The sequence below is a fragment of the Marmota flaviventris genome, chromosome 6 (genome assembly GCF_047511675.1).
Source record: "Marmota flaviventris isolate mMarFla1 chromosome 6, mMarFla1.hap1, whole genome shotgun sequence".
NCBI classification, from domain to species: domain Eukaryota; kingdom Metazoa; phylum Chordata; class Mammalia; order Rodentia; family Sciuridae; genus Marmota; species Marmota flaviventris.
The window spans coordinates 80,973,892-80,998,743 of record NC_092503.1 but is presented as its reverse complement, the minus strand read 5'-3'; the positions used below and the strand labels follow the sequence as shown (position 1 = coordinate 80,998,743).

Below are 24,852 nucleotides of genomic sequence, written 5' to 3'. Positions count from 1 at the left end.
GCTGTTTTACTGTATAGATTTAGCAGTTTGAATTTAAGCACTTACACTAGTAAAGCTTTAGTTTAAAAGATTAAAAATCCTCCACATCATAGGAACTTGCATGTCAAATATATCATTCTGCAATATAGGGAATAGTAAAGGAAGTATTAAAAAAACACCAAATTCTATCATTTAGATGACAAAGTTATAGATTACTTAATGCCACTGAAAAGAAATTAAATACCTTGATGCAGCACTACTGGAAATAGAACTACTTCTGTTTCTTTTCTTCCTCCTCTTGGTTATAGTATTTCTTTTATGAAAACGCAGAGCAGATTTATAATCTGATAAAACTGAACTAATATGTTCTTCAAAGAAAGCAGATAGGCGCAAACTCATGCTGTAAATCTATGGGGAAAAAAAAACAACCCACAACACTGTGTTCAAACACTCTGTAAGGGAAAATGCCCATTTAGTGAATTTTGTAACTTAAATATTTTTCTAGTAAATTTTATCAGTATTTAAATATTGCTTTTATATTACTTTTCCAATCTCTATTGAGGTAAAGTAAACTAAAAAATTTTCACCATTAATTTTGTGTTTGTATTAGAAATTTCCCAAGATTTGAAATTCTTAAAAGTTCTACTCTGAATTCAGATGGTGCATACTGACAAAACTACTCATTATTAACTTTATCATATCAACTGAGGGTTTGAATTCATTTTCCACTGCTACCTAGATTTAGCATCTACTCCTTCTCATTACACTGTCATGTATCATTCTTTGCGTATCATTCTTTGGAAAAAGAACGGTAGATAATATTAATCATACTACTTCAAGAAAAATAGCCATTCCTAAACACCAAAGAATGACATCAGTGTTACTTCATAGAGGAACTAAGGAGTAGCAGGACACTATTAAGAACTCAACAGTCAGAATGACAGCTATTAAGAATATAAACAATAAGTGTTGGTGAGGATGTGGGGAACAAAGGACACTCAAACATTGCTGGTGGGTCTGCAAAATGGTGCAGCCAGTATGGAAAGCAGTATGGAGATTCCTTGGAAAGCTGAGAATGGAACCACCATTTGACCCAGGTATCCCACTCCTCTCAGTCTATACCCAAAGGACTTAAAAACAGTTTACTATAAGGATACAGCCACATCAATGTTTATAGCAGCACAATTCATAATAGTTAAACTGTGGAACCAACCTAGATGACCTTAAGTAGATAAATGGATAAAGAGGTATACATACACAATGGAATATTATTTAACATTAAAAGAGAATAAAATCATGGCAATTGCTAATGTATGCAGTTGGAGAATATAATGCTAAATGAAATTAGCCAATCCCACAAAAACAAATGCCAAATGTTTTCTCTGATTTAAGGATGCTGATTCATAATGTGGTGGTGGTGGTGGGGCATGGGAGGATTAGATGAACTCTAGAAAAGGCAAAGGGGAGGGATGGGTAAGGAAGGGAAATGAGGATAGGAAAGACGGTGGAATGAGATGGACATCATTATGCTAAGTACATGTATGAAGGCACGAATGGTGTGACTCTACTAGGTGTATAACCAGAGATATGAAAAATTGTTCTCTATATGGGTAATATGAATTGCAATGCATTCTGCTGTCATATATAACAAGTTAAAATTTAAAAAAAAAGAGAACACAATAGAAAATTAATTTTACTCTATTTAAAAAAAAGGCAACATTTGGCTACTTAAACATACTTTTCCTTTAGATAAACATAAAGCAAATAAAATTAAATACCCTTGATCTTTTGCTTGGTGTATATGCTTTGGAATTACTAAAAATAAGTCTGACATCTTTACATAACTCCATTGGTGACTCATAATTCCCAGCTTCTAAGGTTTCTCTAACAGTAGCAAAATCCATTGGAGTGTCGATGATGTCCCTGTAGTCCTAGGAGAGAGAAGACAGGCAGTATTATTATTATTACCACAAAGCATTATTTTCAGTACAAGGATTCACACAGGCATTTCATGATGAATAGAAGCTCTAGAACTATTAATAATTGCTCTTGTTTTTTAAAAAAAGCCCCAAAACATAAAATTTAAATGCTGCTGACTCACTGAAACACAACTGTTAAATTATGACTGATAAAACATAAACAATGAAAGTAAGGTAATATTCCATTGATCTGAAGGCTGAAGTTCTAATAATGTCAACTTCAGTACAATAATTGGGAGCTTTGAAGTAATCAAGAAGTATGAATGTAAATAGTTCTCACAAAGTGTGCTTGATTCCATATAGGAGTACCAAATTGCTCGAGGTATCTACTTTCCCAATTGTATGTAAAATAAGGCAAAAGCTTGGAAGCAATAAATGAGGCAAGTGAAAGCAGAAGAGCAACAGATAATGATCACAATATGGTGTAAGATTACAACATTATCAAAATAGGATATATTTTACAAAGGACAAAAAGCATTGCATCTTTTCAATGGCCTTGAAGATTTAACTATTTGTTTTTGAAGTATAACAATTCTATTTTGTACAATCAAGTTTAAAGTATGATATGTTTGATCATAAAGTAAAGCAAGTGCAATGTAAGATGAAATTATTACCTTTATAAATTTTTTATTTTTTCCTGTCCAACATATATGCTTATTTCCTTTTTAAAATTACACTAGCTAGTATTACCACTACTATGTTGAACACAATAGTTAAAATGCTTTCAATCTTAAAAACAGGAGAAACACAGTTTTTCACTGTTATGCACAATGTTAGCTATGGGCTTTTTTAATAGATGGTCTTTACTGCCTTGTGAATGTACCCCTTTGTTTTTAGTTTTCTTAATTTGTATCATGAAGTGTGCGACATGTTTTTAAAATAATTCGTTTTTGTCTATTTGACATCTAATTCACCACAGGATCAATTTTATTGCTATATTGTCTGTATTTTGGCATCTGGTGGCCTTACCAACCTGGCGGGGCGGCGGGGGGGGGGGGGTGGCGGGGGAAGCTCTTCCAGGGCTAGCCAATTCTTTTTTTTTTTTTTTTGTACTAGGGACTAAACCCAGGGGTGCTTTACCAGTGAGCTATAAAAGATACTAAAGGGTTAAACTGAGAACATGCAAACCAACCTGAATATAGTGTTCCAACTACCACCTTTTCCAATTCTCAAACTTCAGGTCAACATTTCTACTACCCTTCAATTATCCTAAGGCCAAGACTAGATAACTAGAGACCACCTGTATACTCCAGAGCCCACAGGGCCGGTGTTATAGCTCAGTGGTAGAGCACCTCTGGCTTTAATCCCTAAGCTGTTTACTCTGACTTGCTGTGCCTTTCCCACAGAAATCCTCAACAAAAGGTTCCTAACTTTTTTCATAGCTCTTGCCTTCTGCCACCTAACCAAAACCTGGTGCTTTCCCTGTGGTATAGGGTGACCTCCACCTTCTCTGGGACAAGGACAATAACCTTCTTCCTTCCAAGCTTGTTTTTATTTGCTTTTATGGACATAGTGATTTTACTACACCCTATCTAAAATGTCCTTTTTTTAAGGATAAGTATGAAATTTTGTCAAATGCCTTTTCTGTTATTAATTGGTATCATGTAGTTTTTCTTCTTTAGCTTGTTAAAATGACAGATTACACCACCTGCTTCCTGAATACTGAACTACATCTCTGGATAAATACTACTTGGTCACAGTATATAATCACTTTTAAATTCCTGAGTTCTATTTGCTGTTATTAAAGAGTTTTTGCATTTTATTCCTTTGAACTATTTTTGTCTGGTTTTGATAATACTGGAATTACAGAATGAGTTAGGACATGCTCATTCTATTTTATCTTCTGGAAGAGATTGTGAAGAATTTTATTAATTCTTCTTTAAAATATGTGGTAGAATTTTCCAGTGAAGTCATCTGGGACTAATGATTTCTTGTTTTTGAAATTTTTGAACTGCAAGTTAAATTTCCTGCTGGATATGGTGGCAAACAACTATTAACTCAGGAGACTGAAGCAGGAGGATGCCAAGTTCAAAGGCCAGCCTGCACAACTTAGCAAAAACCTGTCTCAAAAAATAAAAAGGCTGGGGATGTAGTTCAGTGGAAGAGCACTTTAGGGTTCAATTCCTAGAATCACCCCCACCACCCAAAACCCAACCAACCACCAAAAAAACCCAAGTTAAACATCCTAATCGTTACAGGGCTACTGAAAATTATTATTTTATATTGAATGAGTTGTGGTAGTTTTTAAGTATTAGTCCATTTCATCTAAGTTGTCAAATTTGTTTGTAGTAGTCTAAATATGTTTCCTTTATTATCCTTTTGATATGTGCAACGTTTATGATTATAATCCCAATACTAGCAATTTGTATTTTCTCTTAGCTTCATAAATCATATTTAGGAGAGGGAAGAAGGTCCTGTTATGTTCCCCAGGCTGGTTTAGAACTCCTGGGCTCAAGTAATCCTGATGCTTCAGCCTCCTGAGTAGGTCAAACTACAGACAGGCACATGCCACTGCACCTGATGTTAGCTTTGGAAACCTTAATAAAGGTTTAATAATAAATAATAAACCTTAATAAAGGAAACCTCAATAAATGTCAATTTTTATTGATCTTTTCAAAGAGCAAGCTTATAGTTTCAGGGATATTTTTCTTTTAGTTTTTGAGTTTCACTGATTTCAGGTCCATTATTTCCCTTTTGCTTACTTTTGGTCTATTTTAATATTCTTTTTCTAGATTCTTAAATAAGAAGCAGATTGCAGACTTCCTATGTATTCTTCAGTATACATTTAGTGCTATAAATTTTCCTGTATTGCTTTACCTGTATACCACAAATTTTGATATGTTGTATTCATTTTTATGGAGTTACATGTAATTTTTTAAAAATTAAGACCCAGAATAGCAAAAGCAATTCTAAGCAGGAAAGGCAAATCAGGCGGTATAGCAATACCAGACTTCAAATTATACTACAGAGCAATAGTAACAAAAACAGCATGGTACTGGTACCAAAACAGGCGGGTGGACCAACGGTACAGAATAGAGGACACAGAGACCAATCCTCAAAATTACAACTATTTTATATTTGATAAAGGGGCTAAAAGCATGAAATGGAGGAAGGATAGCATCTTCAACAAATGGTGCTGGGAAAACTGGAAATCCATTTGCAACAAAATGAAACTGAATCCCTTTCTCTCGCCATGCACAAAAGTTAACTCAAAATGGATCAAAGAGCTTGATATCAAATCAGAGACTCTGCGTCTGATAGAAGAAAAAGTTGGCTCCGATCTACATATTGTGGGGTCGGGCTCCAAATTCCTTAATAGGATACCCATAGCACAAGAGTTAATAACAAGAATCAACAAATGGGACTTACTCAAGCTAAAAAGTTTTTTCTCAGCAAGAGAAACAATAAGAGAGGTAAATAGGGAGCCTACATCCTGGGAACAATTTTTTACTCCTCACACTTCAGATAGAGCCCTAATATCCAGAGTATACAAAGAACTCAAAAAATTAATAAGAAAACAAATAACCCAATCAACAAATGGGCCAAGGACCTGAACAGACACTTCTCAGAGGAGGACATACAATCAATCAACAAGTACATGAAAAAATGCTCACCATCTCTAGCAGTCAGAGAAATGCAAATCAAAACCACCCTAAGATACCATCTCACTCCAGTAAGATTGGCAGCCATTATGAAGTCAAACAACAACAAGTGCTGGCAAGGATGTAGAGAAAAGGGTACACTTGTACATTGCTGGTGGGACTTTAAGGTACCTCATTACTGCCAGAGAGGTGGAACTTTCTATTTCCCTTATAGTCTCTACTGGTATCTGAAGGAAGAAAAAAAGGTGGCCTCTCCACTAATCTTTGATAATGTGAAAGGTATAAGGGGCACAGTTATTTTTCTGTTATTTGGCTGAAGTACAGCAGTGTGTATCAGTTTTCTGTATTGCTAGTCTGGCCCTTTGCTGATTCTTCTAGAGAAAAAAAAAGATAGAGCTAACTGAGGGACCTTTATCATCAGGGTTTATTAGCATTTTTAGATTAATAGCTTCTCCAATATCTTGAGTGGGATATATATAATGAGAAAGCAAAACACAGGAGAACTCACCATTCAGTTGGTCCTGAGAGCCCAGTCTATCTACTTTGTCTCCACCCTTCAGAATCTAGTTTTTACATCTGATGTCTACAAATTTTTAGTACGAGGTATTAGGAAAAAGGTCTACAACATCTTTAGCAAAGTCTAACTACACTGTGTATGACCAAATCATTCACCTATAACTGGTGAAAGACAGAAAGAAAAAAAAGGGGGGGGGGCTGTTTCATCAAAATACAGGAAAGATCACTAGAGTAGATAAAAGAGGATTGGGGATTGATTGAAGGGGAGGAAGAAGAGATGGAAAAGAATGGAATGAATCTGACCAAACTTTCATATATACATACATGAATATAGCACAGTGAATTCCAACATCAAGTATATCCACAAGGCACTAATAAAATAAAAAAAAGCCACAAATGTATTTCAGAAAGATCAGTAGAGCCAGGGGAGTAGAGGGAAAGAGGAGATAAGTTCTGGGGACTGAGTAAGAGCAAGTTATATTCCATGCTTTTGTGATTATGTCATAATGTATCCTAATGTTATATATAACTAAAAAGGATCAATTAAAAAAAAAAAAAGATAATGAAATCAGATGATACCACATCTAGGTTATGATGTCTTATAAATCAATTTATATTTTCACTTGAAATCATGCATGTTATTTGAACTATACAATCTTTAATAACTTGTTAAAAGAATAAAAATCACTAAGCTAAATTTGGATTGCTATGATGGCTTAAAAAAATAAATATTTAGATCATACATTGGCATAACTTAAAAAAAGAATATATAACATGCCACCTTACATTTGTATATAATGCTTCACTGTTTGAAAACTATTCTCATTTCTTCTCTATAACCCTATAACAAAGTTTTATTATTTTTTTCCTAGCTATGATAAAATTCTTGAAATTAGTGTGTGAAAGAGAAAAATTAGTAAAAATAATATACAGATGGGAGATATGTGATTTGCTCAAAGATAAAAAACTAGTAAGAGCAAAGCCAAGACTATAATATAATTCTTTAGATATTTAAAAGTCAGGGCTCTTTCCATTTTATTACACTATTTAACTTAGCTTTTCTATATAACCAAATGGATAATAAGATCATGCGTGAAATAATGAAGAAATAAATTATAGGCATATAAATAACCCACTATTATATATAAGATATGTAGCAAACTAAAAGTACAGATAATATTTTCAAAAGTAACTTACTGGATATTCAAGGAGATCTACTGGCTGTCTAAAAGGCTCTGAATCTTCACACTGAAATATGAGATTTAACAATTCCTGACATTGTTTCTTCCATGCTTGAATATCATAAGACTGAGCTCTGTTACGTAATCTTCTTCTAGGCTGATGGTCCTGAAATGAAAATATTCAAGTATATTAATAAAACAGCACTTATACAATACAAATTGTACACCATCCCCACCACCCCATGCTGGGTATTGATCCCAAGGCCTGGGACATGCTAGGCAAGTATTTTACCACTGAGCTACATCTCCAGCCTTTTTTATTTCTGAGAAAAGATCTCCCTAAATTGCCCAGACTGGCCTCAAACTTTTGATTCTCCTGCTTCAGCCTCTAGAGTATATGAAGACATAGGCATGTTCCACATCACGTGATTTAATTTTGAATTCTTAACGAAGCCTTACATAATTAGGCACAGGTTGATTATCCCTTACTTGAAACGGATGGGTCCTGAAGGGTTTTGGATTTGGGATTAATTGCAGACTTCACTGGTTAGACATTCCTGATCCAAAAATCTGGAAACCAAATGCTCCAAAATATGAAAGTTTTTAAGCATCCATGGAGCATTATGAGTTTTGTATTCAAATTACGAATGTTCAATTTATAACATACAGTAATACAAACAACAACAACAAAAAAATCCATAGCATCCACCTAGTTCTGAAAAACGTTAGGACTGATTTGAAAGTAATACTTAATCTGCCTTTAAGATTGCTAAAAAATTAATAATAAGCTCTTAATGCATTTTTAATTCATATAAAGTACCTCTGCAAAAAAAACAAAAGTTAATTACCTTCCTTTTTCGGGTAGAAGTTCCTGGCACATCAGCATCTTTCTCTTCTTCCTTTGAAGCCAGAATAAATCAAATTTATAAAACATTTTAGGTTTCATTACACTCAATTGTGTATATAGAAATTATTTCCTTTATACTTTAGAAAACTCAATATATACGCTGGGGTAATTTAATGACTCATTAAAAAGTCTCCCTTTTGTAACTTTAACAATAAAATACTGAATACCATTTTATTAAAAAGTTAACAATAGTACTGAGCAAACAATAATTTTCAGAACAGTTTTTACTTGAAAACTGTAATATGTATGTATGTAAATTTCTTTTTTTATAAGTAGTAATCATAATAAAATATTACATACCTCAGAGTCAGACAAAACCTTCTTCTTCATTGAATTATAAAGTGGAATTATGTTATAACAAGTTTGATCCCTAAATAGCAAGAAAATGTTAATAAGTAAGACTAAAGTCATGAGTTTTTTTCCTTTGATCTTAAAACCAGATTTTAAGGGTAAAATTGAGGCTAAAGCATTTCTGCATTTGTTGACATGGATACCCAAGACACACACAATATACCCTGTGTCATCCTTCCCCCTGGATTATTTAATTGTGTCAAACCCAATTTTTGACTCCCAAATGAATTTGCTAAGGTTGCTGGTATGCCTGGAATGCTGTCTTCCATTCCTTTGGCTTCAAGGTAAAGCTAATATACCCCATGTCTTCTCATTCCTTTATTCATTCTTAAATAGAGACATTCCATAAATTTTTGTCCTTAGTCATCTTGATACCATCACCTAAAATTCCTTGTTTAAACCTAATTGTCACTCCCCAATCTCTTCCTCTCTTAATTTTCATTTTTTTTTTTAAAAACAGCACACCATTCTAACAGTAATGAAAATCTTGGATTTTCACTATTTGTCCCTTGCTTTCTCAAAACCCAAAGAGCAGTCCAAACAGAATTCTATTCTCAAAAATATCTTGGCATCTATCCTTTTCTCACTTCCACAAATTATGCCCTTATCACCTTCTCTTTGGTATAAGCCAATGTGCTATTTATGCTTTTTGTCTCTTTTCTATATTTTAAAAGTGTAGTTCCTCTTGTAATCCTAGAGGCTCAGGAGGCTGGGGCAGGAGGATCGTGTGCTCAAAGCCAGCCTTAGCATTTTAGCAAGCCTTAAGCAACTCAGTGAGACCCCACCTCTAAATAAAATATTTTAAAAAGGGGATGTGGCTCAGTAGTTAAGTGTCCCTCAGTTCAATCCACAAGCACTAAAATAAATACTTAAATAAAAAGTAAATAAAAGTCTTGTTCCTCAGGTTGGCACTTAATGCCCACCATGTTCTGTCCCCAACTTAGCAATATATTCCTATAAGTTCTACTCCTATACTGTCTACTTAACCAACTAATATTCCTCTTAATACGGCTTTACTTTCCTACCTTAGGCTACTGCTTAACCCTGGAATGGCTTTCTTTTCATCTAATTTATCCTGAATACATCAGTATCTACCTTGTTCATAACATCTTCTTAAATACTTCTGTGTATTTGAATCTCCACTTTCAAAACTAGAAGTGACCTGTCCTCATATAAACTTTCACACAATTCTTTTGTTATTTATCGCAGTATTCCTTATGTTATTTCAACTTCATGTTTACTGGCCTATGAAACTGTATTAAAAGGGTAAAAATACGATTATGTCTATCTCCAAGTACATATTAGTTTGTATACATTGAGAGCATGAAATTTTGCCAAGTAACTCAATTAAAAAATACAATGATCAAAATTTCAAGGAATAATTTACATTTTCAAAATTACTGTCAGCTAAAAATGTTTTTTAACAAATTAAACATGTACCAGGTATTTAATTTTTTAAATACATAAATATAAAATGCTTGAAATATTACCTTAATTTGCATTTCAAAATCTGAAAGAAATGCATTTTCAGACTATTTAAAATGTAAAAACAATTTTCATCTAAATTACTTCACTGAGACATGAATATTTTATATCATGTGATTCTGTGAATTCATCTCTGAAAAGAGATGTATATACATATGCTTATAACACTTGTAAAATTACAAAGAGTTTTCTAGAATTAACTAATGTTTGATTACTAAATTCACTGAAAAAGAGCAAAAGCACAGCAATAAAGTCCCTAAAACCATTTGGAAAGGAAAAGAGTTCTAAGAGAATAATGCAGAGGAAGGACACAGAGTTTATCTTGCTAATTGTTTTTCCCTTATATCTGCTTGCATTTCTTAGGAAAAAACAAAAACAAAAAACAACAACACACACAACAAATATTCCCAGGAAAAAAGATCCTAAGATTATGTTAAAAAAAGAGAATGAAGCTGGAAAAGTTAAGGAAAAAAGCCTGAATAATCCCCTTATGTAAAAGTGGAAGCTGATAATACCTGAATTAAGGTATTTAAATATACTGTTACCTCTTCTTAACCTAAGGGAGGAGGGGGAAATCTAATATATATTAATATAAACAGTAAAATCAATAGAAAATTAGAACAATCTTTTGCACCAAAACATGATTCATGTCTCTGGCTTCAATTTAGAAGGCTCAATTCATTTTATGGCTATATAAAATCCACAAAATAAGGAAGGAAAGGTACTTTTGCCTTAAACTATAGTTATCACTCTTGCTATAGAATCAATACACAAGGAAATAAACCTAATTGAGGAAAAAGACTTCTGAAAATTCAGTATCTGACTGGATTACCTAAATACCTGTTAATAATCTTGTATATATATGGGCTGGGGATGTGGCTCAAGCGATAACACGCTTGCCTGACATGTGTGGGGTGCTGGGTTCAATCCTCAGCACCACATAAAAATAAAGATGTTGTGTCCACCGAAAACTGAAAAATAAATATTAAAAAAATTCTCTCTCTCTCATCTCTATATATTAAAAAAAAATCTTGTATATGTTACCTCCAATTAGTTCACTCAATCAAAAATTTTAGCTAATGATCTTTACCACCTGTAAGATTGAGAGAGCTAATGAAGATAAAAAATTACATGTTTGGTTGATTTTTATTACTATCCAATGAACTGAGAAATGAGAAAAGGATCAATGTGTTTTTTTTTAAACTACAGAATACAAATGTAATGCATTTTTATGATTTTATGACTAAATGTTTTTAGTGCACTTCCTTTACATTACAAATTTTTTTCTTAGTACACAGGCTTTGTATTTTGAGGAACTATATTTACGTGACAGCATTATACATGTAGAAAATTATTGTATTTTACAGTCTGACATTTTATATTTTAAAAGCCATTAATCATAGCTATTATAATTAAATATGAATAAGTAACTCACTTTACAAAATGTAGAAGAAGATCAGTCACAAATTTGGCAGATTTCACAATTGGGCTTCCCGGCTCATTAAATGTTCGAGTGTTATGCTCTATATATCGAACTTCCCACATCAGGGAAGAAACTCGCCTTTAAAAAAACAAAATATGTGTCTTAACCTCATATTTAGAAATATGTATACACAATTTAAAACTAAGACATTCTAACTTCCGAATTTCAGTCTTAATCCAATTACATCATTCACACCTTAAATAGCTATTTTCAAAAAGCACAATCCCATTTGTTTTAGAGGACAAAAAAGAGGAGTGACATTATCTATCTATAAAGAAAATGTCTAGAACAGGACACTAGACTATTAACAATGCCTACTTTTCAGCGGGGGAAATGTCTATAGGGGAAGAGGTAGGAGTAGAGCCAGAGAAACAAGTTCCTAGTTTTTGCTTTACATATTTCTGTCATGTATGGTACCTTTAAAATAAATAAATAAAAATAAATAAATAAATACCTCTAACTTGTATATATAAAAGGAAACAATCTAATTATAGAGCTAGTAATCAAATGACATGTAAAAATGAGAAGGTAATCAATAGCCTGCTTAAGAGATAAAAAACATAAAAACATGAGTGTGTTACAAGAAAACTGAGAATTATTTTCTAAACATTCTATTGACAATGCTAAATTGTTCTGGTGCTTTGTAATTTTATTTCTGAAGGTAAAGAAAAAGTCGACTTCTGAGAGTATCATCCAATTGTGGCCTGAATTAATAAAGAATACATTTAAAAAGTTACATATAATTGTGGATATAGAAGCATATAGAGAAAATGCACATTTCAAGTTGATTCACAAGGCTCATTCTAATAAAAGAATCACAGACATCTTCAGTGTACCACATAGAAAACTGTAAAGTAGGGCACTAGATTATTACTAGCAGGGCAAACTACTATTACTAGTAGTTTCACAGACACTGAAAAAATCAGAAAAGAAAAACACAAACTTTAAAAAGAGGGGAAAAAAACTTTAAGCTGTGAAATACAACATGAAGGCATCACTATATTACATAAGAACACAACTCAAGTTTACAACTATATTATCAGGTTAAAAAATAGGTGATTTCTAATTTATGTATGTATCAAGTTTCAAACTGGCTAATGCAAAAAAAAGTCTATTTAAGCTATAATGTACATTGAAATAATTAAGTACACTTTAGCAATTATCATGTTCAGCAATGTTTCTATGAGAAAGAACATAACAGTAATAGTCAGAGATGTCAGCTCCTTATCTTTCCAGCTGTAGTCCAACCACCAGTGTATACGAGATATTTCTATCTCTCCCTCTAATCTTCCCATGTCTTGTTCCAATTTCTGAAGTACTAAGTATAAATCTTAACCTTTAGTAATTTAGTTCTAGGAATACAGTTATAAATTTATTCTTCATTTTTTATCTTAAACTTCTACGAGATATTGAAAAATGCTTAGAGTAGATGGCTGAGTGAAACATCACGGGGGTCACAGGAGATTTCCTTTTCATCTCTTGCTTTTGACAAATCATCAATGATTCAATAGCAAGCACACACAGCAAGATCAGAAAAATCTTTTAAACCTAACGTATATCATCTTAGTTTTCTTTACTGAAATGGTTCTCAACCAGGAGTGCCTCATCCACCAGAATACATTCGGTAATGTCTAGATTCATTTTAGACTTTAAAAGTAAGAACTGCTATTGACATCTAAAGGGTAGAAGTACAGAAAAGTCCCTCACAGTGAAGAATTTTCCAGCCCCCAATGTCAGTAATGCTGCTGCTGAGAAACCCTGTTAATAAGGAAGAACAAATGACATTCTCAGTGCCAAGTGCCCCAAAACTGTTTATGCAAAAAAAAAAAAAAAAAAAAAAAAGGCACATTTTATACAGAAAAGTATAGATTATGAATAAAAACTTCCTAAGTTAACACAAAGAATGCAAAGAACTGTAGGATTTAAAATTAGTCATAAAAAGAAAACTCCGGTGCAATACTATATGCATTAAAATATTGTTGTCCTGTCAGGGCAAAAGTAATATAAAAAAATTAAAATTACAAATTGTAATTTTTTTATGGAGAAAACTATAAACTTAGTTTTTGACAAAACACTTCAGGTAATGTTTTTTTTTGGGAAAAAAAAAAAACTTGCAAAAATCTGTCCAAGATTAAGAACTCAATATTTATCAAAACGGTTAACTGGAAGAAAAAACAAATTTTAGTTGAAATTATATCTGCTTTTTAACACTAGTTCTATGGCATACTATTCTTCAATTATGAAAAACTAAATCTTTTCTAATTGCATTTTTCAAAAGGATTCATAACCTGAATATAAGTAAAGATAAGTAATTTTTGATATTTTAAGAAAAATCTATGAAGAAACAAAAATTCTAATATGCTATTTATTGAGAGAAAAGTAAATAATTTGGTTTGATTTATATTAAGAAAATGAGCATGAAGTCATATCACATCTAGAAAAACTGTATCCAGGAATCACATTCAACTAAACAAGCAGAATCAAGATTATAGTCAACTTGCTAGAAATTTATAATATCATATCCTATTCCAAATCTACTAAATCAGATCCTTTCAACATGTTCCCCAGGTGATTTATATGTACATTTGTAAACATAAAAAGTTAAGAACAAAGCTGTAGAAGACTGGCCAAAGAGTGAAAGAATGAATCATTTAGCTTCCTTTTGGTAGTATCCACATCAAATGATTCTAACCTGTAAAACCTGTTTTCCAGTCTTTGTTTAATTGTACTTAGATCCGTTGGATATGCCACTACAGTGCAGTACATGGGATAAGCTTGCAGATCCACAGGGGCCACAAATGCTGAAGCAATATCTAAAATAAATAAATTTTAAAATTTATTTTTTTATGTTCAAAATAATTCAAAAGGAATTCTGCTCAAATTTTAGACTAAGTCCTAATTCACACAGACATCAGTCTGGCATTGTCTTTTCATTAAAATTACATAATTTAACTGACATAAAGAGAGTCATTTTTTACTAAACCTACATTAACATTGTAAAATTCTGGGGATTTCTTTTTTTTTAATCCATAGACAAATTTAAGACAAACATCCTAATAAATTTATAAAAAATTCCTAAAACTGACTTATTCAAAACACACACATATTTCTTCAATCGATAGCCAGTCATCCTGAATCTGTATATTTGATAAAGCCATTCTATCCTTAGCATGTTGCATTTGAACATGACCTTTCTCAAACCTTACCACTTTATCTCATTCTTACATTATTCTGTGAAATATTAGGCAATGAGAGAGAAGGAAACAGATTCAGAAGTTTTTGACTCAATATAACTGATTCAAAGGCACAAAGTAAACTGGTAGAGCAAAAACCAGAATATAGTTAAAACTACTCTCTATATTATTTTATTCATTCATATATAAAACTACTTCTTATGACAGTATTTGTAGGGCCACTTTTACAAAACTGTTGCCATTTTGCAAGGGCTGAGGATATAACTCAGTGATAGAGCATTTGCCTAGCATGTACAAGGCCCTGGGTTTGATTTCACAGCACCTCAAAAAACAAAAGCCTTCAGATTTGAATATCCTACAATCTGTGTTCCCATTATCTTCAACTCTTCTTACTCAACAAAAGCCTTCAGATTTGAATATCCTACAATCTGTGTTCCCATTATCTTCAACTCTTCTTACTCATGTCTCTAAACTTTTTGAAGCTGATTACTCACTGGCAGAATGGGTTGATATAAGCCACCAAACTAGCTGAGAGTTACTTTGGAAGCCGAGTCTAGATAATCAAATTTTGTAGTTATTGCTTATTTTTTTTTAATAATACAATTCAGTTCATACTCCTTCCTCTCTCCCCTTAAAAAGATTCTCTTATGTTTGATTAATATAGTTGGGGGGAAACTGGTACAACCGTTTATATATTTAAAATCTAGCTTCCAATACTCCTCTAGTTTACATGTCGGTTTGAATATGCCAAGGCTCTTCAAACTGGATTGTGGAGGATCCAGATTTTTCAGATACTTCTGGCATTTATAAAAGGCCCTTATTCTGAAATTCAGCTGAGAAATGTGATTTATATCTGTTTTACATACTTAAATCTTGCATTAAGATCTCATTCAAGAAAAGATTCCTATTAGAAATGCTTGAAAAGCACTGTAGAATTTATTTATTTATTTTTTGTTGGCATAGTATTTTTACTGTAGTTTGCTTCCTGCTCCCCTGCATCCCTGCCTCATCTTCTATACTTCTGTGTTGTTGATAGTTACCTAGTGTCATCAACTGGTTTATTCCTGCAACAATTCTTTCACATTCTTCATCCCTGGGATTGGTACCCCATTCTCCATCAAGAGGTTTATAGATTAATGATCTGCATTCAACATCAGTTAAGGGAACACTGGTACCTAGTTCTTCCGGAAATACAGCTAAAAAATAGAAAAATAGATAGGTGAAAATTTGGCAATTAGTGTTTAGATTACCTTTAGAAAGTAAATTTAATGATGTCACAAAATTAAAGTCTAATTTTATAAAGATTTGGTAAATATATTCTTCATTTTCGTAAAGGAAAATATATTTCAAGGGTCAATAAAATTTACATTATTTTAAAAAGGATCCTAAATTTATAAATTATTTTCTAAATGATCATGATTATTCCTCCAAAATTATACCTGAAAACTTGCTCTGTAATCTAGTTACAGGTAAGAGAAAACAGTTCTATAAAAAGACGCAAATTTCAAAGTTTTCTAAATCATTTCAAAACTGCCACATTTACTTTAATAAACCACACTTGAGGTGAAACTAAAGAAAATATTTCTCAAAAATACTTCAATCAAAGCCTCAAATTTTCTAATGTAGAAACAGAATTGTGAATACTAATAGATAATCCTTGTGTGTTTTTTTTTTTTTTGCTCTGAAGTGATAAAAGTAAGCTTTTCACATGTCTAAAGCTTTAACATTTTAGCTAAGAAAATCACTAGAGGGTGGTGATGACAAAAATCTACAAATATGCCAGGTAATAATTCCTTTGGACTAGACTTCATCCGGGAAATATGTCAATGTTTGTGTATAAAACTCTTCTTCCTTGCACTGTAACTAAACTCTTTCTGCACACAGATATAACAAAAACAACATCCCACCAACACCACACACATAGAGATATATTTATATATGAAAAGTTTAATAAATCAGTGTCACTTATTCATTTATAAATAGCTAAGGTATTACAACACCTGTTTCACTACTCTCATATTAGCTCTATTATTGAACTCAATATAGTCCAATGTGACTTCAAATTCAAACTTTCATTAGGGAAGAGGGACAAAACCAGATAAGACATGTAATGTTTACAAGTTGATTTTCTGTAGTTTTAAAGGGCTCTAATAACAGACTAAGTTAACTTCTCCAAGAGTTCTATCTTTTCTGACTTTTTAGAGTAACAATAACAACTCAGCGATTCCATTTGTAAATGATTATTTCTACTATATTACAAATCAGACATTTTATTCTTTTTTAAAGATCATAGCAAAAGTAACACATTGTTAACAACTCAAACAACGTGGAATGTAAAAGATAATGTATGAAGTCCCCCTAATTCCACTTTCTATAAAATAATCATTAGTAATCTGCATATGTCCCTTTCATCCCTTTTAGGCATATTTAACTGTATCTGTGGTTATTTTTTAAAAATTGAAACAAAACAGGTAATAAGATAAAAGGAAAATGTAATCTCCATGCTTCAGCCATACCCACCTTTTCTCAGTACAAGGAAGATGTCATACTCACTGCCTAGGGCTAACTCCCAAATCCTGAGTGTGTCAGACAATATGCAAGATGATGGTTATTATTAATTATAACTACCTCTTCATTGAGCTCTTACATGTGTCAGGCTCTATAATAAGCACTTTATACACATGATGCCATTTAATCCTCAAAGCAGCCCTATAAGAAAGGTATTTGTTTAAATAATCAAAGGCTGAGTCCTAAGAAACTGAGGCTTTAAGTCTATGGAACTTGCCAAAATCACATAGAAAAATGGCAGTGTGAGGATATGAATCTATATCTGACTCAAAAGCATGACCTTTTAACTATTATGTTATACTTTTAAGTATTCTGCTGGAGTTACAAAAAAATGTCCCTAAAATACTCATTTTTAGGAATGAATAACTAATTAAAAACTTTCATATTTTGCTGTAATAAATGAATTTCAATACTCCCTGTTATGCTATAAACTCCAAGAGGTAAGGATCATGGTCTATCTTGCTTACTGCTGAGCTTCCCTAACCATTGGGGTCAATAATAGGTGTACAACAAATATTTGTTGAATTAATGTTTCCTGTTAAATCTTAACAACAACCTTATGTGGTAGTGAGTTAACAAAACACATTTCTTACTTAAGTAATCAACTTCATAAGGTTGATGCATAAAGTCTAACATATACTTACCATTATTAGGTATAAGCTCCATATCCCAAGGACTCATCTTTTCTGTATCTCCATTGTCCCAGCTTTAAGAAAGGAAAATTTTTAAATTAAAAACAATCTACAATTTTTATGAATAACATAATTCCTTTAGTGTTTGCAAGAAATATATCCCTTTCTTGATAAATGAAGAAATATTTCAAAGCAAGACTGGCCTAATAAAAAAAAAATACAAGTATTTCCTTACCAAACATTATAGCACTGAAATAAACTATCAGGGTACTCAGGCTGAAGAGGTTCCTGGCTTTCAATTGTTCCAAACCACCAAGCATCATCTATGACTGATCTGAAACGGTCACCTGGACAAGAAAAGAGGCTGTCTCATTACTCTGAAATGCATGTTTGTTGTGGTTAATTGTGTTTTCCTAAGGTATAACTCTAAGGCACTGAAACTGCAACATAGAAAGTGACCCACTTAATTCAAAAATGAGTTAAATCGGTAACACTGTAGGGGGAGAGATATTTAATATGCATACTTATTATTTTATAAACAGTGTTCTTGACACCATAAGCTTTCCGGTAAAGGTAATTATGAGTTTTACAGACCTATTTACAAGCCTACACAGACTGATGACATTAGGTTAAAGAAGGAGAATTGGAAAATACAAGCTTAACCATAATGAACAGTATCTGTAGACTTAATAATAAAGTCAAAAAATGAAGTTTCTCAAAGTAAGCCTTAAAACATTTCTGAGGAAAAGAGGAGTGCTGATGCATGCCTGTGATCCCAGAAGCTCAGGAGGCCGAGGAAGGAAGATCAAGAGTTCAAAGCTGGCCTCAGCAAAATTGAAGTGCTAACAACTCAGTGAGACTCTATCTCAAAATAAATTACAAAAAAGGGCTGGGGATGTGGCTCAGTGATTGAGTGCCCCTGAGTTTAAACCCCTGTAACCTCTCCCCCAAACTGAAAAAAAAAAAAAAAAAATTTCCTGAGGAAAGGCTAAAGTAAAAATAATAATAATTATTATTTTTGGTCCTGGGGATTGAACCCAGGGGCACTCTACCATTGAGCCACACCCCCACTCCTTTTTATTTTTAAGACAGGGTCTCACTGAATTGCTGAGGCTGGCCCTCAACTTTCAATCCTTTTGCCTCAGCCCCAGCCTTCCACACCACTAGGATTATACTTGTGCGCCACAGCACATGGCCCATTCTTTTTTTAAAGCTAAGTTTACCAAGACCAATAAATGACAAATCACCATGCCAATGTCTTCCAATGACACTGGAGAAAAGATAACTAATATATCAATTGTGGGCTTTGCTAAATCATACGTACCATCTTCATATCAGACTGCACTCCAAAATGACAATGGCTTTATCTCAAATTCTCAAGAACAACTACTTAATACATAGCAAACATTTGTACATAAACTAACAAAACTTAATGCCTGGAAATATTTAAAATTTCAAGGTTTCTTTGAAACTTGTTTACAACATTATTTTTAAATATTACTTTTTAAAATTATAACAGAAATAACAATAACAAAAAATAATAAAGTCAGTTTAGCTTTAATCTCAATCCAAATTATCACTCATTTTGTCAAGACTTCTTCTGATATCAAATATGAATTGTTATTAATATTTTTGGATAAATATTTAATTCAACATGTAAAAAGGCTGAAAAAAATCATAAAGAATCTTATAAACAGTTACCAAATGTAGGAGATAAAATGGTTTGAAACTTAAGCATCAACTAAAGTATTTTCAATTTAAACAAAACTTAAAAATACTTCTAATACATATCATACTTTGTTATTAACATTATTATTAATGGCAAAACATCTTTTTCTAAATTATGAAAAAGAATAAATCAATTGTTGGGTTGAAAAAAAGACATATCAAACATCCATGACTTCTGAATATATTACCCACCTATGTTCCACCGCCTATATTTGGCATCATCAAATTGTTGTCTCAAGACTAGGAAATCTATAACATCAGGCATATCGTGGTATCTAAGCACAAATAGAAACAAACTGATTAGATCATATTTTAGGAAAAAATATTCAAAACATGTTTAAATTTATCTGAATCTTGAAAAACAATCTACAATACTAAGAAACTACTGGTTCTTTCAATAGTCCTTACTTCATGGTAAATGATCCACCAGTCAGTTTACCAGTATCAGGATCCAGAAAAGCAAGTTTAAGGCAGCAAAGGGTAGGTAATCCCACTTCATATTTTATGCCAACTATTTTCATCAGTTCTTGTTCCTAAGATATAGAAAATAAGAAATCACATTTACAAAATAAACCACAAAACAGACTGCTAAACATAACTAAGAAAACATTTCTTGGTTTTAATATTCATCTGCATGGTAATTACTCTGTGCACATGTAAAAATTAATTGAGCTATGTATTTAAGATGTGCACTTTATGGTTTACAGGTTGTACTGCAATTTTTAAAAAAGTATAATAGTTTTCCAACAATTTCAAAGAATGCAAGATAATTTTGAACTACTGCTGATAAAATCGAGATGACAAAATAAAGTCTACCTTAAACATTAGTGTTATCTAATTTTCACTATGATCAAATTTTGTACGCAATTTATAAAGTTTATCAGTGAATATAAACTCAATCTTGAGTTTCTTTGACTGAAAAATCAAACCCTTTTAATCTCCAAAACCACTTCAATTAAACAAGGGAACTTCATGATTCAGTTTCTTATAGTGAAAATAGTAACCCTTAATACATTTTTTTCCATGACCCCTAAATAAATCTTTAGAGTTACATAATAAATACCATACCCGTAGTTCCATTTTATGCCATGGTTGTTTTTTAGGATTGATACTATAAATTTTATTTTTCCGGGCCATTTCAACATATGCTTCATGTCCTTGTCGGAAATAATAAACCTAAAAAAAGATAAAAGCGACAATTTTAAAATCTGGATGTTTCCAAGAATGTAAGATATCAACTAAAATTGCAGAGAAAATCTCGTGTCTTCTGAGCTAATAGAAATTCTGATACTGACTTTCCCCCCTCAATTCCTTAAATTGTCTCAGCATCACTTAATCATAACCAAAGTGTTCTAAATAACATTAGTATACATTTAGAAATTTAAGATGGGGCATTATTTTTATTTCATCATTTATTAGGTTCAAAATAAGTTAATTTATCTTGCAAAATAAAGTCACTTGTAACCAGTAACCATAATAAATTCATGTTCACCTACTTTTTTCTTACATTTTAGCAGGTAGTAAGACAGTGCAGCATATGTTTATTCTTATTTCATAAAGATCAAGTTTAGGTGACGTTTAACAACTGTCAATTACTTGAACACAGTAGTTTGACACCAAGTATTATTCTCAGTACTACAAATTTAAAAAGCTTGTTGAAAAATGCTATTAAGATCTTAGTAATACTTTGGAATAGCCACTTTTCCTATTACTTTCACTCTCTTCATTACTAATTCAGTTGTCTGCAACTTCAAATGCAGGAATGGAGCTGAATAAAAGTGATTTAACTATTCAAACACCAGCACCCAAAAATAAAATGGAAACAATTTCAAAGGAAATCATTTAACCAGGAATTACAAACTTTCTGACAATCTTGAAATACCATAGTAAATGTATTTAGTCTCTCCTTAATGCTGTAGGATCTGTAAGACCAATCATTATATTTCACCTATACCATAACAACGTGGTAATGCTCCAAGTTCCTCAAAACTTCTGATGCAAACAGGATCTCTAAAAAAAATTATTCCATACTTTCCTTTAGAGTCACTCTTATACTAAAAGTTTGTTTTCCTTGTTTAACTGTCAGTTACCACTTTAGTACAAATTAGAGTGCTTTATGAAAGCAGCTTTTTTCAGTTTTTATTATTGTTACTCATGTTAACAGACACCAGATAACACTATGTCTGTGTATAAAATAAGGAAATATGACCCTGGGTGAGACTTATGATCTAAATCCTTACATTTTCATTCTAAATTTGTAAGTATACAGCCTAAAATGGGAGTGCCAGTTTTTTTCTTTGGTCCTGGGAACTGAACCCAGAGGGGTTCAACTACTGAGCCACATTCCCAACCCCTTTTTGAGACAGGGTCTCATTAAGTTGCTGGGGCTGGCTTTGAAGATGTGAGCCTCCCAAGACACTGAGATTACAGGCTAGGGACACCATGCCCAGCAAGGGGTAACAATCTTAAATATTGAGAGTTGACGTATAGTTCAGTTGTAAGACCCTTGCCTAACTGGTATGCAGGCTTGAGTTTGATCTACTCTGCCAAAGATAAAAATTTAAATAAAATAAATAATAGTTCTTATTCTAAGACCATAGATTTTAGAAACAAATATGAACATATGGGTAAATGAAATATTTTGAAATAAAAGTATATGCAAAAAGCTAAATTTTATTGTAACATGCTATATATTTAATTTTTAAATTAAGAGAAACAAATATATTAATATATTTAATATATTCCTTTAGAAAGAAAAAAATAAATATTTGTTTTGAAAGAAAAAAAAGCATTACTTGTGATTGAACCCAGAAGGACTTTACCACTGAACTACATCCTCAACCTTTTTTTTTTGGAGACAAGGTCTTGCTAAATTGTCCAGGTTGGCCTTGAACTTGTGATCCTCCTGCTTCAGCCTCCTAAGTTGCTGGTATTACAGGCACGTGCCACCACACCTGGCAATAAATGTCAACAAAGCTTCCTTTCTCTTATAATATTTAGATGATAAAAAATTTATAGCAGTCTTAAAAAAGATACACAATTCATTCACAGCTGTGAATGAATTATTTGTATAAACCTGTTGTAATCTTCTATAGTTGTGTTTCAAGAACTATAAAATGTTCCAGGTTATTACTCAAACAAACAAGCAAAACAAAAAACAAAGAATAATTAAAAAGTTTAAAAGTACCTCATCACCCATCTGTGGCACAAATGGACATCTTCGGGGAATAGTATCTGTAATCCATGTTGATGGTAACCATTCTTCTAATGTCAAACCATTTTCAGTTAGTTCTCCCACAGCCAATCTCTAAATTTGGAACATTATAAAGTAATATTATCCAAAGAAGCACAATAGAGATCATTAAAGAAAAGGACTTTCGTACAAAAATTGTTTTCTTTAAACATTAAAAATCTACTCTAGAAAAAACGGTGGCATCAGCAACAATTATTCAATTAATCCAAATCATTGACAAAAACTAGACAGCAAAATCAAAATCTATAGACAACATTCATATAAGACATCCCCACAAACCCTGAAGTGTAAGCTCTGTGTTGGTTTCTCCCTTTAAAAACACTATCAGTCTTGGGATGGGGTTGTAACTCAGTGGTAGAGCACTTGCCCTACATGTGTGAGGCACTGGGTTCGATTCTAAGGACCGCATATAAATAAATGAATAAAATAAAGGTCTATCAACAACTTAAAATTTTAAAAAAAAAGTATCAGTTTTACAAACACTACTTATAACAAATTATGACATAATTTGAATTTTAAAAAATCCTATTTTTAGTGTTAGAAATTATAAGATATTCTCATATGGGTTAAGTATTCCTATAAGATACAGAAAGCTAATTATTTCCATGTGCTTGACATTATATTTCTGAACAGCCCGAGGATGTTCCTCTCCCCTTCTTTTGCCCTTTTTTTTTTGTTTTGCGGTATTGGGGGGGGGGGGGGGGTCAAACCCCAGAGCCTCACACATCCTAGGTAAGTGCTCTGCCACTGAGTTATACTGAGTTATAAGCCCTCCTCTCCCTTTCTTAAACAGCAATTTCATTCTTGGCTCATGTTAAGCTCCTTCCAAAAAAGAAAATCAGAGTTCCCCTGACCCCAAATGAAATGTTAAGCCATGTCCCTTACTTTTTAACTTTGATGGATAAAAGTAAAACTATGTCTCTGAGAAAAGGGTTTCTGAAAAACTTTGCTGAACACCTACAAGCAGCCTTAACAGTCTTGTTATTGCTTCCTTAGACTTAGTAAAAATGGACAAAGAGCCTTTGAAACCTACTATTATAACTAGAGAAACTTTATGCAACTGAGTTAAATTGTTGTGGTTCAGTGTATATGCTCTAAGACTTCTAAATTTCATTCTGTTGAGTTTTTTTTTTTTTTTTTAACAAAGTAGTTACCACTATGAGTTAATGGAATGTTTACTGAAAGAAGCAATACCACAGATTATGATTATGAACACTACTGGCAGCAGGTAATTTTTTTTAACTTTTTTTTTTTTAATTACTATTGTCCAGACTGGCCCTGGTTTGTGAACCTCCTATCTAAGCCTCCCAAGTAACTGGGAACTTAGTGCACATCACCATGCCGAGTACTGCCAGATACTACTATAATTGTTTCCCATTACACATTTTCCTCTTTTTATTAATCACACTATCATGATTCTCAAACACATCAGGAGCATTCTCATCTTGGAGAATAAGGGAGAAGTAAAGGTCTTTCATACTTCCTATATGGGAGATGAGTTCATTGGAGAATTGTAGGTAGAGAATTTTAGGTAGAAGAGCATAACTATGTACTCATTAAAACAGGGATTGGCAAGTCATGGTGCACAGTCCAAATTCAGTTTGCCAACTGTTTTTATAAATCAAGCTTTATCAGAATACAGCTGTACCCATTCATTCATGGATTATTTATGGCTGCTATAAGTCTGTAAAGGTGAAGTAGCTGGCCTTATATGGAAAAGTTTATCATCCCCTGCTTTAGAGACTAGACCTAGAAAAAAAGGGGTAGAAGCAGAAAAACAGATGGGAGGCTATTGTAGTAACACAATAGTTCATAGAGCCTTGCACCAGTGTAATAACAGTGAAAGTGGTGCAAAACAGTTAAATACTGAATAAATTTAGAAGACAGGGCCAGATTAATTCCCTGCTAGAATGGATGTTGAACATAACAGAAAAAAAAAAAAAAAAGGAATTAAGGATAACTTCAGAAATTGAGGAATAGAGCATATTTGAGAA

General features: G+C 32.5%; 1 protein-coding gene across 1 annotated transcript in view; it reads right to left on the bottom strand.

Moving 5' to 3' along the window:
• Phip (pleckstrin homology domain interacting protein) overlaps positions 1–24,852 on the bottom strand; it is a 125,869-nt gene that overhangs the window by 9,077 nt on the left and 91,940 nt on the right. Inside the window, exons 24-37 of the mRNA XM_027928102.2 lie at positions 22,793–22,912; positions 20,674–20,781; positions 20,014–20,138; positions 19,798–19,880; positions 18,113–18,224; positions 17,890–17,951; positions 15,718–15,873; positions 14,176–14,296; positions 11,436–11,561; positions 8,465–8,534; positions 8,106–8,156; positions 7,274–7,423; positions 1,758–1,910; positions 224–387 (exon numbers count right to left, since the gene is read on the bottom strand). Of these exons, the coding sequence (XP_027783903.2) occupies positions 224–387; positions 1,758–1,910; positions 7,274–7,423; positions 8,106–8,156; positions 8,465–8,534; positions 11,436–11,561; positions 14,176–14,296; positions 15,718–15,873; positions 17,890–17,951; positions 18,113–18,224; positions 19,798–19,880; positions 20,014–20,138; positions 20,674–20,781; positions 22,793–22,912 (1,601 nt within the window). The remainder of the gene's footprint in view (positions 1–223; positions 388–1,757; positions 1,911–7,273; positions 7,424–8,105; positions 8,157–8,464; positions 8,535–11,435; positions 11,562–14,175; positions 14,297–15,717; positions 15,874–17,889; positions 17,952–18,112; positions 18,225–19,797; positions 19,881–20,013; positions 20,139–20,673; positions 20,782–22,792; positions 22,913–24,852) is intronic.